Source organism: Neovison vison, chromosome 3 (assembly GCF_020171115.1).
Source record: "Neovison vison isolate M4711 chromosome 3, ASM_NN_V1, whole genome shotgun sequence".
Classification (NCBI taxonomy): domain Eukaryota; kingdom Metazoa; phylum Chordata; class Mammalia; order Carnivora; family Mustelidae; genus Neogale; species Neogale vison.
Window position 1 is genome coordinate 228,177,367 of NC_058093.1, and position 16,480 is coordinate 228,193,846.

The 16,480-nt window shown below is 47.0% G+C and overlaps 1 protein-coding gene across 1 annotated transcript in view; it reads left to right on the top strand.

Moving 5' to 3' along the window:
- KSR2 (kinase suppressor of ras 2) overlaps positions 1 to 16,480 on the top strand; it is a 393,208-nt gene that overhangs the window by 153,343 nt on the left and 223,385 nt on the right. The window contains exon 4 of the mRNA XM_044244186.1: positions 11,026 to 11,539. Coding sequence (XP_044100121.1) covers positions 11,026 to 11,539 — 514 coding nt within the window. The remainder of the gene's footprint in view (positions 1 to 11,025; positions 11,540 to 16,480) is intronic.

A 16,480-nucleotide genomic window follows, 5' to 3' on the forward strand; every position in this document is an offset into this window, starting at 1 on the left:
TGCTCTCTTCATTCTGGAGGCAGGAAGCAGCCCAGTCACAATTTTAATTGTTCTTGACAATGAAAACACTGAATATTGTCAAAGAGTATTTACAAGGTGGGGGCAAAACACCATGAGGTTCAGAGTGGGATAGACCTGGAGCTTTGTCCATGGGTGGGCATAGGGAGGGTCCCTGCTCTACTCTGAGACTCAGTTTCTCCATCTGAAAGATGGGGCTGATACTGGGCCTCCCCTTGGGTGGCTGTGGGGATTAATTCAGATGTGCTGTATGCCATGTGGCCGCCGAGAGAACCATGCTTTGGGGTCAGATTATCAGAGTTTATATCTTGGCCTTGGGCGAGTGTTTCACCCTTTCCAAGCCCTCACCAAGCCCACAAGATTGTTAAAGAGAATTAAATGCAAGAAGGCATGAGGATGAGAGGGAGCGTAGCTGCAGCAAGCACTCGGCAAACTTTAACCACGGTTTTTATAAAAAGTGCTTTGTTACATGTTCCCTGGGATGGCAATCATCGTCATCGGAGTAAAATAACGAGCAGCCTAGCATGTGTAGATATCAGAACCCTTGTACATTGCTAGTGGGAATGTGAATGGAATAGCTGCTGTGGGAAAGTTTGGTGGTTTCTCAGAAGGTTTTGGTTGTTTTTTTTTTTTTTAAGATTTTATTTATTTATTTGACAGACAGAGATCACAAGTAGGCGGAAAGGCAGGTAGAGAGAGAGGAAGGGAAGCAGGTTCCCTGCTGGGCAGAGAGCCCGATGCGGGGCTCGAACCCAGAAACCCGACATCATGACCTGAGCTGAAGGCAGAGGCTTTAACCCAATGAGCCACCCAGGCGCCCCAGTTTCTCAGAAGGTTAAACACAGTAGTTTACCCCGGGACTCAGCAATTTTGCTCCTGGCTCTTTCCCCCAAAGAACTGAAAAGCAGTTGTTCATATACTTGTAATGCCAATGTTCTTAGCAGCCCTGTTCATAATAGGCAAAAGCCAGTAAATGTCCATCCACGTTGGGATGTTAGTTGGGACGTTGGGACGTTAGAGTTGCCTTGTGATGAGGACAGTCAGTGAGGTTCAGAACCTCACTGAATTCCACAAAAAGGAATACGATTCTGATATACCCTACACCATGGATAAGCCTTGAAAATATTGTGTTAAGTGAAAGAAGCCAGTTACACAAGGTCACATATTGTATGACTTCATTTATATGAAAAATCCAGAATAGGTAAACCCAGAGAGACAGTAGACAGATTAGTGGTTCCCCAGGGGCTGGGAGAATGGGGGGCGGGGGGGAGGAGTGGCTGCTTCATGGGCATGGGATTCTCTTTTGGGGTGATGACAGATTTTTCGAATGGATAGAGGCAACATCGTGAATGTAAAAAATGCCACCGAATTCTGCTTTTTAAAATGGTTAATGCGAAGTATACCCGGTTTTAGGAAAAAAAGAACTTTGTTAGAACAGGAAAGTTCCCCCGAATTTTGTGACTGAAGGTTGATCTCCCTGGATCTTTGGTGGGTAAAAAACTTGGAAATGCTGTAGAGAGTAGGGCCTGAGAGGCATTACTGGGTCAGAGCCCAAGCTCCCAGCCCGGTCCCTTCTCCTAGATGACCTGCACAGACTGGGGTCAGTGCCTTTGTTTGGTTCTGCTTGGGGACGCCGGGGTTGGGGAGAACAGGGCCCAGCGGGACCCACGGCTCGGCCAGATGTCAAGCTCATTAATGAGGTCTTACATTAAGATTCTTGCCAGTGTTGAATTGCTTTGGCAACTGTGTTTTTCATTTGTCCTTATTTGCTTCTTTTTGCAAGTACCGCTAGAAACTTGAAATTCTTCCTAGATTTCAGGTTTCACTCTTTCAGGGATTGTGCCCTAAAACAAGTGTCATCGTTAGTTGACTTTTAAAGGGTCAGACAGTCAGGTCAGACAGGTCAGACAGTACTGCTCCTGGTGCTGACCTGGTAGGTCTGTGTAAAACGGTTCAGCCTTTCAAGGGCTTTCTGGATGGTTTTCTCATTTCTGGAGGGTATCCTGGAAGGCCATGAAGGTGAGGGATAGAGACCTGGCCTGGAAATCCCACTCTGCCACTTGCTAGCTGTGGGATCTTGGGCAACCCAGTCTCTCAGATCATCTCCTACTTCCTCCACCGTGAAATGGAGACGAGAGCAGAATTTTCTTCCCCGGGGCTGATGAGGATAATGTGAAGTTATGCATACAAAATACTTAGAACACTATCTGACACATAGTTCTCAATAAATAGTAAGTATCATTAGTGTGAATAATGATTGTTATTGTTACTTTTTTTTCCCTTTACCAATGACTCCAGCGAAACATTTTCAACCAACATCCAGAAGTTCTGTCTCTTGCCGCAGACTTAGGAAGATTAAAGTAAAAACTTTTCGGTTGTTCCCCCGATGACTTCAATCTAATCTCTGCAGCCCACATCTGAAAGTTGTATTTCTCTTAGGAAGTTGGAAGGATTCAACAAACAGGTGCTTTGAAATAGTCATGAAAATTACAAGCAGTGACGATGCTGAAATTGCAGACTTTCCCCTCTGCCTCTGAACGGCTCAAGCATCTCTGCATTCTGCTGCTGGCTCTGAAATTCAGACGAGTTCGAAGTCACACATTTGCCTGTTTATAAATTTTAATGGGAAGGGACAAAAAAGTTAGACACTTGCCTAGACTTTCTGACAGCATTTTCTCCCTCGAGAATGGCTTTTATTTCTCTTAGTCCCTTATCGGAGAATGTCAGAAGAAAAACCCTTACACCTTGAAATGTCTTTAATCAATTCTCAGACCTTTCATTTCTTAAAACCTATTCCCTTCTCCCCGCCCATTTCAAGACTTGAAATAAAATGATTTTCTAGAAACGGATGACAAGATAGCGAGAGCCACGATTAATAACCCCCAGAGCACCTTGGTGCCACACCTTCCCTATTTAAAATGAAAAATTACCTTTTTCCCTCCGACTTTATTAAAAAGAGGATCAAAAGAGAGAAGGGAAGAGTTGTTATAATACAGCCCATCAGTGAAAGCACTTCTGAAGCCTCTGCAGAGAGAAGCCTATCCCTGTCAATTGAGCAGCTGACAATTTGGGTAATGAAATGAGGCACTTGGCTTCTTCATTTCCAAACTTCTGATTTTGAAACGTAGGGGTGGAGAGGAAGAGTAATTGATGGAGAGGGCAATTTGGCAGGGCTAGAGCTGTGCCCGCTCTCTTTTCATCTTTCAGACTTAAAACAACTTTAGTGGAGGGATTCTTGGAGGGTACCTCGATGCTTCCTTGAACCTGGTGGGGGAAGGTGTGTGTGTGTGTGTGTGTTTGGAGGAACTTTCAGGCTTTGGTGGTTTTAGGCCGGCTCAATGGCAGAATGCCCTGTGACAAAGATGGGAGAGAAAGGTATAGGTTCATTACCCACTATGGGACATTAGCCACGTCCTGTCACTCATCCAGAGCTCATTTAGAATATGGGCCAATAGAACGTACCTTACGGGGCAGGTAAGATGAGCACTGAATCCCGAGTCCGGCAGGTGCTCTCCAAATGCTTCCTTTTATATCATGACTCCCCAGTCTTTAGTTAGTAAGCATCCCTGGCTCCTGGCTGAGGTCTGTCTTCATTTCCTAGGGTCGCTCTAACAAAGCCACCCTAATGCAGGTGGTTTTAAGCAGCAGGAATGTATTTTCTCACGGTTCTGAGGGCTTCACATTTCAAACCAAGATATTGGCAGGGCTAAGCTCCGTCAGAAGGCTTGGGGGCAGAAGTTGTGCCAGGCCCCTCTCTTAGCTCCTGGGGCTTTCTGGTGATCTCTGGCTTTCCTTGGTTTGTACCTGCATCTCTTTAATCTCTGCCTCTGTGTTCACATGGTCTCTCCTTTGGGTTCTCTCTTTTCTTATAAGGACACCAATCATTGAATTTAGGACGCCCTACCCCCCCAACCGGGGTTCCCTCATCTTACCTTGATCACATCTGCAAAGAACCTTTTAGCAAATAAGGTCCCACTCATGGGTCCCAAGGGCTAGGATTTCAGCTTTTTTGTTTGTTTGTTTTTGGTTGGATAGAATGTAACTGCCATAAGGACTCATTCATTGGCTTTTGCTTCATGGGTTTGCTTTCTATAGGGCAAGGTCAGGGATATAGTCACTGAATGCGTGTCGATTTACATGCTTATCTCATTTAATCCCCCCCAGTATCGTATGAAATAGATGGTTTTATTCCCATCTTACATGAACATTTATGCAACATTGGCTGCGGGCCAGAGATACGCTAACTGCTCTCCTTGCATTGTCTTATTTAATCTTCAGACCAGTCCTGGGGGAAAGCGCTGCTGTGATTCCTGTTTTATAGTTGAAGTGGCTGAGTCAGAGTGAGGTGAGGTCAGAGCAAGTTAATTTCCAAGCATCATGTTGCAAAGTTCAGGTGTTCGGTGCATATAAAACGGCTGCTTCCTTGCTCCATGTTTGTTTAGAACCCGTTCTTGTTCTTTCGATTTGGAAAGTGAGTCTCCCAAACCCGGAGCTGTCTCTCTTCCTTCTGCGGGAGCCAGGCAGTGGGTGATGTGCTCATTACCTCCCCTCCCTGTCCTGTAGTTTAGGGCCATGGGATGGATAAGTTAAAAAATAGAACGGCGTTATGATCCAGCAATCACACTACTGGGTATTTATCCAAAGAGTACAAAAACACTAATTCAAAGAGCTACATGCATCCCTGTGTTTATAGCAGCATTATTTACAACAGCCAAAATATGGAAGCAGCCCAAGTGTCCATCGACTGATGAATGGATAAAGACAATGTGGCATATATGTATACAATGTAATATTACTCAGACATAAGAAAGAATGAAGTCTTGCCAGTTGCAACAACGTGATTGGAGTTAGAGAGTATAATGCTAAGTGAAATAAATCAGTCAGAGAAAGACAAATACCATATGATTTCACTCATGTGGAACTAAAGAAATAAAAAAAAAATGAGCCAGGGAAACGAGAGAGAGAGAGAGAAACCAAAACAAAACAAAACAAGCAACAGATTCTCAACTGCAGAGAACAAACCGATGGTTACCAGAAGGGAGGTGGTGGGGGGCGTGGGGGAGATAGGAGATGGGGATGGAGGAGAGTGCTTGTGAGCATGAGTACTGGGTAATGTATGGAAGGGCTGAATCACTCTATTGTCTGCCTGAACCCAATATAACACTGTGTGTTAACGAAACTGGAATTAAAAAAAAAAAAAAAAGATTGGTTTCCCACACAGCCTGTGCCCACTTTGATCACAAAGGGACAGGGACAGGGCCAGCACTCTGGGCTCCAGCAAACTTGCTGGCAAATGGACGGATTTTTAAGTCACACGATGAGGGAACACCAGCCCTCGCCCTATGTGACCAGGGGCTGGGATAACAGTGATATCATGGGTAGAACCTTGGCCTCCAGCCCCATACCACTTTGCCCACTGGGAGAGCCGTCCCTACCCTTGGTGTGAGCAGGAGTTTGGGGGCCCAAGTCTCGTGAATATGGTAGTATGGCCGGACAGGAACTTGGCTATGGTTGTTTATGGTTGGGGGAAGTGCTGGTCCCTCCCTTGGCATGACTGCAGGACTGAGGTCTCAGCCTTTAGCTTATAGGTGCGTGATGACCTACAGGAGACCACATCCCTTTGGGAAGTTTAGCCGCAGGGGATCGGTCATGTTGACCTCTCCCTCTCAATATCCTCCTGCACCCAGGAGAGCAAGTCTGCAGATGGTTCTCCTTTGCCCTTCTTTCTGGCGTGGGCTTGCATTTCTTCTTCCCTCCAGATAGCTGCAGCCACAGTGAGCTCCTTGTAATCCTCCATACTCACCCTGTTCGGTCATCTCCTGGCCTTGACCCTGCTGTCGGGTCTCCACCCATCTCCCTCCACTCTTGACTCCATTGCTTTCCTGGTGAGTTCTCCTTCAACCTCAAGGTCGGGCCATTGATGCCACCTCCTCCAGGATACCTTTCCCTACTCCTCTCCCAGGAGCTAGATTCCTGGCCTCTGCTCTCACACACCAGCGTGTTCTATGACATCAGATTCCCTGTTCCCCGTTGTGGGTACTGCCTTATTTACTTCCTCGAGGTGAAGCTCACAGAACAATGGCCATTTTAAAGAGAACAGTTCCATGGCATTTAGTGCATTCACAATATGGTGCCACCACCGCCTCTGTTAAGTTCCCCCCAATTTTTATCACCCCAAAAGGAAACCTGTACCCATGAAACAGTTGCTTCCCATTCCCCCTGTCCCTGCCCCCAGCTTCTGGCAGCCACCGATCTGCTTTCTGTCTCTGTATATTTCCCTATCCTGGGCCCTTCACAAATGGGATCACACACAATGTGGCTTCTCATGTGTGGTTTCTGTGACTTAACATAATATGTTTGAGGTGTATCCCAGTTGTAGCATGTGTCAGCACCTCGTTCTTTCTTATGGCAGAATAATATCCCATTGTAGAGACACACAGCATTTGGTGTATCTGTCTGACAGATCAATGGTCATTGGGGTGTTTCTACCTTTTGCCTGGTGTGCCTGGGCTGCTGGGAACAATTACATCCAAGCATTCGAGTTCACTTCGTTCGGGTCAATATGGGAGCAAAATTGTAGTGCGAGCTCATTTCATTGTCAGTCTCTGCACCAGACTGGGAGCATCTTGAGGATGGGGAGAGGCACACACCCAACTCCAGGGGTGGGCACAGTGAGCACCAGGAGCAAATTGGATGAGTCCCAGGCATCCAGAGTAGATGTCTTAGTCCCCCTCAGTCATCTGCCCATTGGTCTGCGTCATCCAGGCTCTGTGCCGATGGCGTGACTCATTTTCTCTCACTCACTGCCATATTTGCTCTTGTCCATTGTCACCTCCTTACCCTTATCTGACTGCAGTAGTCCCCCAGCATTTTCCCCCAGCCCCAGTGCCCACTTTTTTCCCACCATAGCACTACCACTCATATATTATAGACAATATATTTTATATGGCATCTAATGGATAATATATATGCCATCTCTTTGTTCATTCCCCTTTTACTCTGTTTCCCCACTAAGAACGTGTGCCCTGCGAGGATAGGGACCTTGGTCTTCATTTGTATTCATTGCTCTATCCTGATGCCTGGAACAGTGCCTGGTACATGAGAGGCATCGAAACATTTGTGAACTACTCAGATGGATGAATGAATGCATTTCTTCCTCACTGTATCCCCCAAGGGAACCATGATCATTCTCATTTTATAGACCCCAAGACTGAGGCTCAGAGAAGTCAAGGAACTTACCTGAGGTCACAGATCTCTATCAAGAGTGGAATCAGGGCTGTAAGCCAGATCTCCCAGAGTCCCAATCCCATATTCTCTCCCAGTTTCCACGGGATAGGGGCAACAGCTATAATTATATATTGCTTTTTAATATAAATATATATAATATAATTTTTATATAAATGTATAAATGTATCTATAATTATATTTGTTGCTACATATAATATATAATTATAGCAATAATATATATTTGCTATCATATAATTATAGCAATAAATATATTTGCTATAATAATATTATAGCAAAAATACATTGCTATATATATATATATATATATTTATAGTAATAATGCCTACAGTACTTTTCTGTGGCCTTAGGGTGCAGGATATGATGAATGACTTAAAACATAGGTTTAGTCCCTTAAACATGTCTTAGGTTTGTTTAAACCATGAGTTTGTTGTATTCCCTGAGCAACTGCACCAATCCAAAGCTTGCTGGGAGATGGAGAAACTGATGTGGGCCGGATTCTTTCCGCCCCCGGCTCTCAGAGCTCTTCAGCGCCCCCGGCGGTAGCTTCTGAGAAGTGCGCTGGGCGATGGCTGCACTTCTCAGCAAGACCGCACATTCTTTAAAGGAGCGCACATTCTTTAAACGGGAGATAGCCCCTTATCACCACGGTGTTGAGAGTCCCAATATGCACAGTCCGCTGCCGTGTGTCAGGTGCTGGGCTAAGTAAGCACATCACTGGGGCTGTCTTAAGCACATCACTGGTGCTATCACATTTCCCCTCATTCCGTTCCCCAGAGGCATGTCCCATTGTTGTCCCATTTCACAGCTGATAAAGCTGACTCAGAGAGGTCAGACAAGTGTCCAAGGCCACACAGCCAATAAGTGGGTAGCCAGACAGAGGGCCAAGTCATGAGACTCAAGAGCTGGCTCATTGTCACAGGGCTAATAGTATGTTTGTCTGTATTTAGAGCTTTACATACCACCATAGTGATGGTGACTTTGGTAGAATGTTCTGTCAAAGGCTGGGAGAAGGGAAAAGGGAGACCCATGTCAGAAATGAGCCCTCGTTCCAGTTTCTGTTCCCATTTGGCTCATCCATGATGGCTTGGGGGCCTCAGAAGAGTCCCAGGCCTCTGTCTCAGCTGCCCCTAGGCCCTGGTTGTGGAGGCGGCCCAGGCCTTGGGTTTGAACCCCTGCTGCATGTCCCCCTCTCTGGTGTGACCTTGGGCACATCTTCATTTCTGTGCTTCTTTGTCCTTACCTACAAAGTGGAGACCAAAATGGCCCTTTGCACAGAGTCATAAAAATGAGAGAAGATGTAAAGCAATCAGAATGTAACAAATGAAGAAAGCAGATCACAAGTCGTTCAATAAGATCTATGGCATTTCTTGAAAAAAGATGCACAAAAAACCATCTGGCAGGCTCCACAGCCAAATATTAATAGGGATGGTGGTTATAGGCTGTGGACCAACATTGCCTTTTTCCTTATCTGAGTTTTCTAATTTTTCTATAATGAATATATAATAACCAAATGAGTAGTTTTAATTAAAAATGGGGCAGTGAGTCAGTGTTCATGAAAGCACTTTGTAAACTGTCAGATGTTCTATAAATTAGCTCTTGTTATGGTCCTTATAGTAATTATTATGGTTATTGCTAGCCGGCCGCGAGCTGGAATTCATTTCTGCCCCTCGTCACTTCCTTGGCCCTTGATGGGAGGGCCCTTGACAGCCTTCTGCCAGGTCCTGCTTCGTCATGCAGCAATCCCCACTGACTTCCCTCCGTCTTTGCAGCCACCACCCACGTGGGGCCAAGCATCATCTCGCGCCAGGAGCCTTGCAGAACCTTCCACAGATTTTGCTTGTCCATGCAAGATCTTTGAGAAAGGAACTTCATATCAAACTCCCTTTGGCTTCCCACTGACCTTGGCATTAAAACTACCCTGCGTTTGGCCCGTGGTCCTGGTGGCCTGTCCCTTCGGCCTCTCCTTGTCACCACACCTTGGGCACACTGCCTCCGAGGAGCCACCCCTAAAAGGGACCTAGGAAAGTGCCTACCCTAACTTAGATGGGTTTGGAGCCTGTCCACTTGGTGTTATTTGACCCTTATTTTTTTTTAAGATTTTATTTTATTTATTTGATAGAGAGAGAGATCACAAGCAGGCAGAGCAGCAGGCAGAGAGAGAGAGGGGGGAAGCAGGCTCCCCGCTGAGCAGAGAGCCCGATGCGGGGCTTGATCCCAGGACCCTGAGATCATGACCTGAGCCGAAGGCAGAGGCTTAACCCACTGAGCCACCCAGGCACCCCAACCCTTATGCTTTTATATCTCTTTGTATCTCTTAGCACAGAGTCTGTGTATGTAGACCACTTTGGTGTTTGCCATTCCAGCATGGCAAAGGAGTGAAGATGTTCGTGTACAATTGAGTTTTTAAATTTTTATTTTTATTTTTTTGGTTTAACTTATACTGGGGCTGAAAACCCCAGCTTGCATTCAGACAGTGGGGATTTTTTTCTTTAAGATTGTATTTATTTTTTTGTCAGAGAGAGAGGAGCGAGAGTGAGCACAGGCAGACAGAGTGGCAGGCAGAGGCAGAGGGAGAGGGAGAAGCAGGCTCCCTGCCAAGCAAGGAGCCCGATGTGGGACTCAATCCCAGGACGCTGGGATCATGACCTGAGCTGAAGGCAGCTGCTTAACCAACTGAGGCACCCAGGTGTCCCCAGACAGTGGGGATTTTTAAAAAAAGATTTTATTTATTTATTTGACACACACAGAGAGCACAAGTAGGCAGGGCGGCAGGCAGAGGGAGAGGCAGGCTCTCTGCCGAGCAAGGAGCCTGACATGGGGCTCGATCCCAGGATCCTGGGATCATGACCTGAGCTAAAGGGCAGCCGCTTAACTGACTAATCCACTCAGGTGCCCCAACAGTGGGGAGTTTTTTTTTAAAAAAAAAAAAAGATTTAATTTTTTATTTGAGAGAGAGAGAGAGAGAGAGCACAGGGTGGGAGGCAGAAGGACCAGCAGACCCCGCTGAGCAGGGCGTCCTGACTGAGCATCCATTTTTTTCCCTAATAGACTGTTGCAACACTTGAAAAAAAACAGAGAGCGAGCCCCTGAGTGCCTGGGCGGCTCGGTCATTAAGAGTTTGCCTTCTGCTCAGGTCACGATCCTGGGATCGAGGCCCCGTATCGAGCCCCTGCTCAGTGTGAAGGCTGCTTGTGTTCCCTCTCTTGTTGTCTCTCTGTCAAATAAATTAAAAAAAAAAAAAATCTTAAAAAAAAAAAAAAAGAACCCCTTCCTGTCTGTATGGATTTTTTCCTCCTCCTCTGCCTCTCTCGCCCCACACCTGCCATGCTCTGTCCTTGGCTCTTAGTGATCCAGTCCCCTTCTTGTCCTCGATGCCAGCTTCGATGTCATTTCCTTAGGAGGCTGCGCACTCGACCTAAAGTCGGCCCTGCCCTCAATGCTTTTATTTCCAGTTTTTTCAGCTGAAACTTTTAGGGAGCTAATCGCAGACTGACATGCTGTGGTAAGAAATAATACAGAGCGAACCTGGTAACCGTCTGTTCAGGATGTTCTAACAAATACCGGGGCCTGGACAACAGGCGTGCCCTGGGGCGCATAAGGCATAACGTGCACACACAGTGGTGTCTGAGGGGTGTGATGTGCAGACGCTGTAAGGAAAGTCCCTGTAACGTGTCTATACCGCCAGGTGCCTAACGTGTAAACTTACCAGGCCTGTCTCCCGGCTTATCTGCTGTCTCTCTGCTCCTTGTTCCAACTCAGGAGGCAACCTTTCCAAACAAGACTGGACCATCCAGTGGCCCACCACGGAAACCGGGAAGGAGAACAATCCCGTGTGCCCCCCGGAGCCCACCCCGTGGATCCGCACCCACCTCTCCCAGAGCCCCAGGGTCCAGACCAAGTGCGTCCAGCACTACTGTCACGCCAGCCCCTCGCCCGGGGCCCCCGTGTACACCCACGTGGACAGGCTCACCGTGGACGCCTACCCGGGCCTGTGCCCGCCACCGCCGCTGGAGTCAGGCCACCGTTCCCTGCCCCCGTCTCCCCGGCAGCGGCACGCGGTGCGCACGCCGCCGCGCACGCCCAACATCGTCACCACCGTGACCCCGCCCGGCACACCGCCCATGCGGAGGAAGAACAAGCTGAAGCCCCCGGGGACCCCGCCGCCCTCCTCGCGGAAGCTGATCCACTTGATTCCGGGTTTCACGGCCCTGCATCGAAGCAAGTCCCACGAGTTCCAGCTGGGTCACCGTGTGGAGGAGGCCCACACGCCCAAGTAAGTGTGTGTGATGGGGGCCCAGGAGGCCGCGCAGCCCTGGGGGCTGCCAGGGGACGGCTTCATGGCCCCCCGACTACCCCGCGTTAGGGCAACCTCGAAAGCACTTGTGTTATTCTTTCTTCGGTTGAACGAAAGGTGGCTTTTCACCGACAGCCCATGAGGAAAATGAATAGCACGTTCCGGAAATGACCCTTTTTAAGCTAGGGAATGTTCTAGAAATGACCCTTTTAAGCAAGGGATTCCCTAAAGCAAGAGTCAGCAAACCATCCCCTAGGGGCCAAATCTGCACTTGCAGCAAAGCAGTCGGGTTCATCCCTGTATGCATTGACTGTGGCTGCTTTCCTGCCGCCCGGATGAGTTGGGTATGACCCGCAAAGCTGGAAATGTTTGCCGTCAGGCCTTGGATGGGGAAAGCTGGCCGGCTCCGGCAGGCTCTTCGCCGGCACTGCCCCTGGACAGGAGGTGTGAGCTGCATACCTAACCTTACATTTTCTAGTATTGCCTTAAAGAGAGTGAAAAGAAACAAGTGATCTTTTGATAATAGGTGTCATTTAATGGAATGTGGCACAATATTACCATTGCAACATAGAATCGATATAAAATATTAACACCGAAATAGTTTGCATTTTTTTCCCTAGGAGGGCTTCAGAACCCAGTGTGTATATTAGACCTCCGGCTCCTATCAGTTCAGACTCCCTGCATTTTAAGTGTGCAGTGGCCCCGGGTGGGGGGGGGGGCGAGGGGCTGTTGTATGGGCAGCACGTGCTGGATCCTGCTAGTGCTTACCATGAAGAGGCATGTTCGGGTCTGCTGGGGGTTGGGGGCAGGTCAGAGAGTGGACAACTAGACTATTAGAGCAAAGGACTTCATACAGAAGCTTACGGTGAGCCTGTAGGCGTCTGGGGGGAACATCATCAAAGTGGGGTGCGGTGTGTGCCTGACTCTGGTTTGGGGGGGATCTGGCTTCTGGCAGAGCGTGACACAGTTTTCGGTAGCTACGTACTGGCCGGCGGAAGGGACCCTCAGAGGCTGACAGTGCCGAGGTCCCCTTCATTCTTTTGAGGTTCTCGGTGTTTTAAAACTGGAAGAAATGCTAAACAGGCTTCCCAAAGTGGGTAGCATGTTTTAAATATCTACACTTGAACAAAATTGCCATTAAGGCATGGAACATGAAATGATGATTTAGGGGAGCCTGGGTGGCTCAGTTGGTTAAGCGTCTGCCTTTGGCTCATGTCATGATCCCAGAGTCCTGGGATCAAGCCTCGCATCGGGCTCCCTGCTTGGAGGGGAGTCTGCTTCTCTCTCTGTCTGTCCTCTTGGCTTTCATGCTCTCTCTCTCTCTCATTCTCTCAAATAAATAACTAAAATCTTTTTAAAAATGATAATTTATAATCTTACTAGGAAACACCATAAGGAGTCGGAGTTTGGTACCTGTTGTATGTCAGAGCCCTGGACCCCTGCTCTGGGATCCTTGCCTCTAGGATATGGGGGGGCAGTGGGGAGAGCTCCATTGCATTTCCAGCATGTGAAGGCCCATGTGGGGGGCTGAGGCCATCCAGAGACAGAGTGTCTGGCCCCTGCTTCTGTAGGAAACAAAGGGTAGAGGCCCTGGCTGAACCTGACCTTCACTTTGGCTTCCTGCGACATTGCAAAGGCTCTCAGGGATTTTCAGACCCCCACCCCACTAGCCGTACTCATTCACCTTTGACTCAGGCATTTATCCAGAGCTGGCTCTCTGTCCCAGGCAAGTGTGCAGAGGGACTCAGGGGGCCTCCCCCACTCTCAGACCTTCTCCCTGCCTCCTGTCTCAAGCAAACAGAGCCCACGTGACTCATCTGTTACTTTTGCAACACAGTCCTAGACCATCTAGGACTAACACCTGATCCTTTCTCTTGCCCTGAATCACCCCCTTGGGGAGGTCAGAGGAGCACCTGCCTGTGAGGGTCTTCACTGTTCGAGCCAGTGTCTCATGAGCTCTCATCACCATGTGCAAGGGGATCCCAGATCTGATTATAAATTACAACCTGTGATAAACATAAAAGATATGTATATCTTACATATACATGTGTATATGTAAGTGGTTCGTTCTCAGCTCTAGGCTTGTCAGTGGGGATATAACAGGAAGCAAAGACATAGCCTTGGTCTCATGAAATCTGACATTAATCACATAACCACACATAAATATTCTAAGATTGTGTCAGTAATTACAGACAGCATGAGAGGTTCTAACGAGGCTGTGCAGGGTACTGTCAGAGCTCCTGACCAGACCGAGCTGATCGAGTTTGAGCTGGCAGGGAGGTGAGTGGGGGAACTAGGGAGAGTCTGGTCATGGAGAGTTCCCAGAAGTGGTTTAGACTGAAGGCTAAGGAGGGGTTAAGAGGGTGAACAGGTGGAGGTGGAGGGCATGGGAAGTACTCCGGCCAAAGGTAGAAGGGGGCACTATACATTTGAGGAATCGACAGAGGGCGACAGAAGGCCTTGGCGGCTAAGGGACCAAGGCAGGTGTTGCAGGAGGAGACTCAAGAGTTAGCCAGGAGGCAGCACTCTTTGCTGCAGCCCCAGAGTGGAATCAACCCAAGAGTCTGCCAGTGGATAAAGGGCTAAACACAGTGTGTGCCCTCTATCCAGTGGAATATTATTCAGCTGTCAAAAGGAAAGAAATTCTGACACGAGCTTCAGTGTGGATGAATCTCAAAACTGGTATGCCAAGTAGAAGAAGCCAGTCACAAAGGGATCCAGTCCCATAGGAAGGCACTTATACGAGGTACCCAGGTTGACTAGAGCAACAACAGCAAAGAGGCAGAAGAGCTAGGGGTTGGCAACCTTTTTCTCTGGAGGGCCAGATAACGAAACTTTCCGGTCTGGCGGGCCATGCAGCCTGCAACTCTCTGCTTCCAGCAGAGTGGAAGCAGCTATAGACAACAGGTAACTGAATGGAAATGGCAATGTAACAATAAAACTTTATTTGTAAAAAAAAAAAAAAAAAATCAGGGCCTGGCTGAGTTTGGTGCCCCAGGCTATCATTCGCTGGGTCAGAAGCTGTGCTGTAGAGAGTCATTCTCCCTTTAAGGCCCTGGGAAGGTCTTCAAGGTGGAAGGCATGATCACATAGGATGGCCACTCACGGTCTGACGTGGTGGTTTCTTCCAACTGCACATCTCCCTCACCCGTCCTTTGCTGACCCACAGTGGGTTGTGGGACATGAAAAAAGGCTCCATGGACACATGATCTTTTCTCTGTGAGGAAGGATTGAAGTGAGAGAGGTTGACCTTTGGGGCTTTCTCCAGCTTTATTGACATATAATATTATATACATTTAAGGTGTGCAAGGTAATGATTTAACACAAAGTGGCCTTGCAAAATGATGACCACAATAAAACTAGCTAATGTTTCTGTCACCTCACATAATTTTCTGGGGGTGAGCATATTTAAGATTTATTCCCTCAGTAACTTTCAAGTACATAATACAATGTTGTTCACTATAGTCACTAGCTGTGCACTAGATCCCCAGAACTTATTTATCTTATGACTTGAAGTTTTCAACCTTTGGCCAACATCTCCCCATTTCCCTCAGCCCCCAACCCCTAGCAACCCCTTTCTACTCCCTGTTTCTACATTTGATGTTTTTAGATTCCACATATAAGTGAGATCAAGCTGTATCCGTGTTTCTGGGTCTGACTGATTTCACTCAGCATAATGCCCCTCAGGGTCTATTCATGTTGTTGCAAATGACAAGATTTCCTTCCTTTTTATGGCTGAATAATATTCCACTGTGTGTGTATGTGTGTGTGTGTACACATTTCCTCTATCCATTCATCTGTCGACACTTAGGTTGTTTCCATGTGTTGGCTACTATGAATAATGCTGCAATGACCAAGGGGGTACAGATATCTCTTCAAGATGGCAGTTTCATCTCCTTTGGATATATACCTAGAAGTAGAATGGCTGGATCATAGGGTAGTTCTGTTTTACTTTTTTTGAGGAACCATCCATAGTGGTTTTCCATAGTGGTTGCACCAATTTACATTCCCGCCAGGGGTGCGTGGGGGTTCCCTTTTTTCCACATCCCTACCAAAGCTCATTGTGTCTTGCCTTTTTGATAATAGCCATTCTAGTGGGAGTGAGTGATGCCTCACTGTGGTTTTGATTTGCATGACCCTGATGATGAGCGATGCTGAGCAGCTTTTCATGGATCTGTTGGCCATTTTTGTGTCTTTGGAAAAAATGTCTCTTCAGGTTCCCTGCCAATTTAAAAATCAGATGATGATGATGATTTTTGCTATTGAGTTGTAAGAGTTTCTTATATAACTTGTAAATTTGCTATGGGTTGTAAGAGTTTATTGTATAAGAGTTTCTTATGTAACTTGATAATGTCTTATCAGATTTGCAAATATTTTCTCCCATTCTATAGGTTGCTTTTTCATTTTTTGCTTTTTTTTTCTGTGCAGAAGCTTCTTAATTTGGTATCATTCCATCTCTTGATTTTTGCTTCTGTTGCTTTTACTTTTGGTATCATATCCAAAGAAGTCACCAAGGAGCATTTAGCCTATGGTTTCTTCTCAGAGTTATGGTTTCGGGACTCACATGTAAGTCTTTAATCCATCTGAGATCATTTTTGTGAATGGTATAAAGTGGGGATCTTGTCCCATTCTTCTGCATATGAATATTCAGTTTTCCCAATGCCATTTATTGAAGACTGAAGACGTTGTCTTTCCTCAATGATTGTTCTTGGCTCCCTTGTCAAATATTAGTTGACCATATATATGTGGGTTTATTTCTGGGCCTTTGATTCTGTTCCATCGGCCTATATCTCTATTTTTATGCCAGTACCACACTTTAAATGTGAGCCTTTCCCCAGATTCCTGAAAGATTTACTCTGTCTGGATAGGGTCAAATCACCTACTTTTTCAAGGCCTTCCAAATCAACTCATCTACATCAG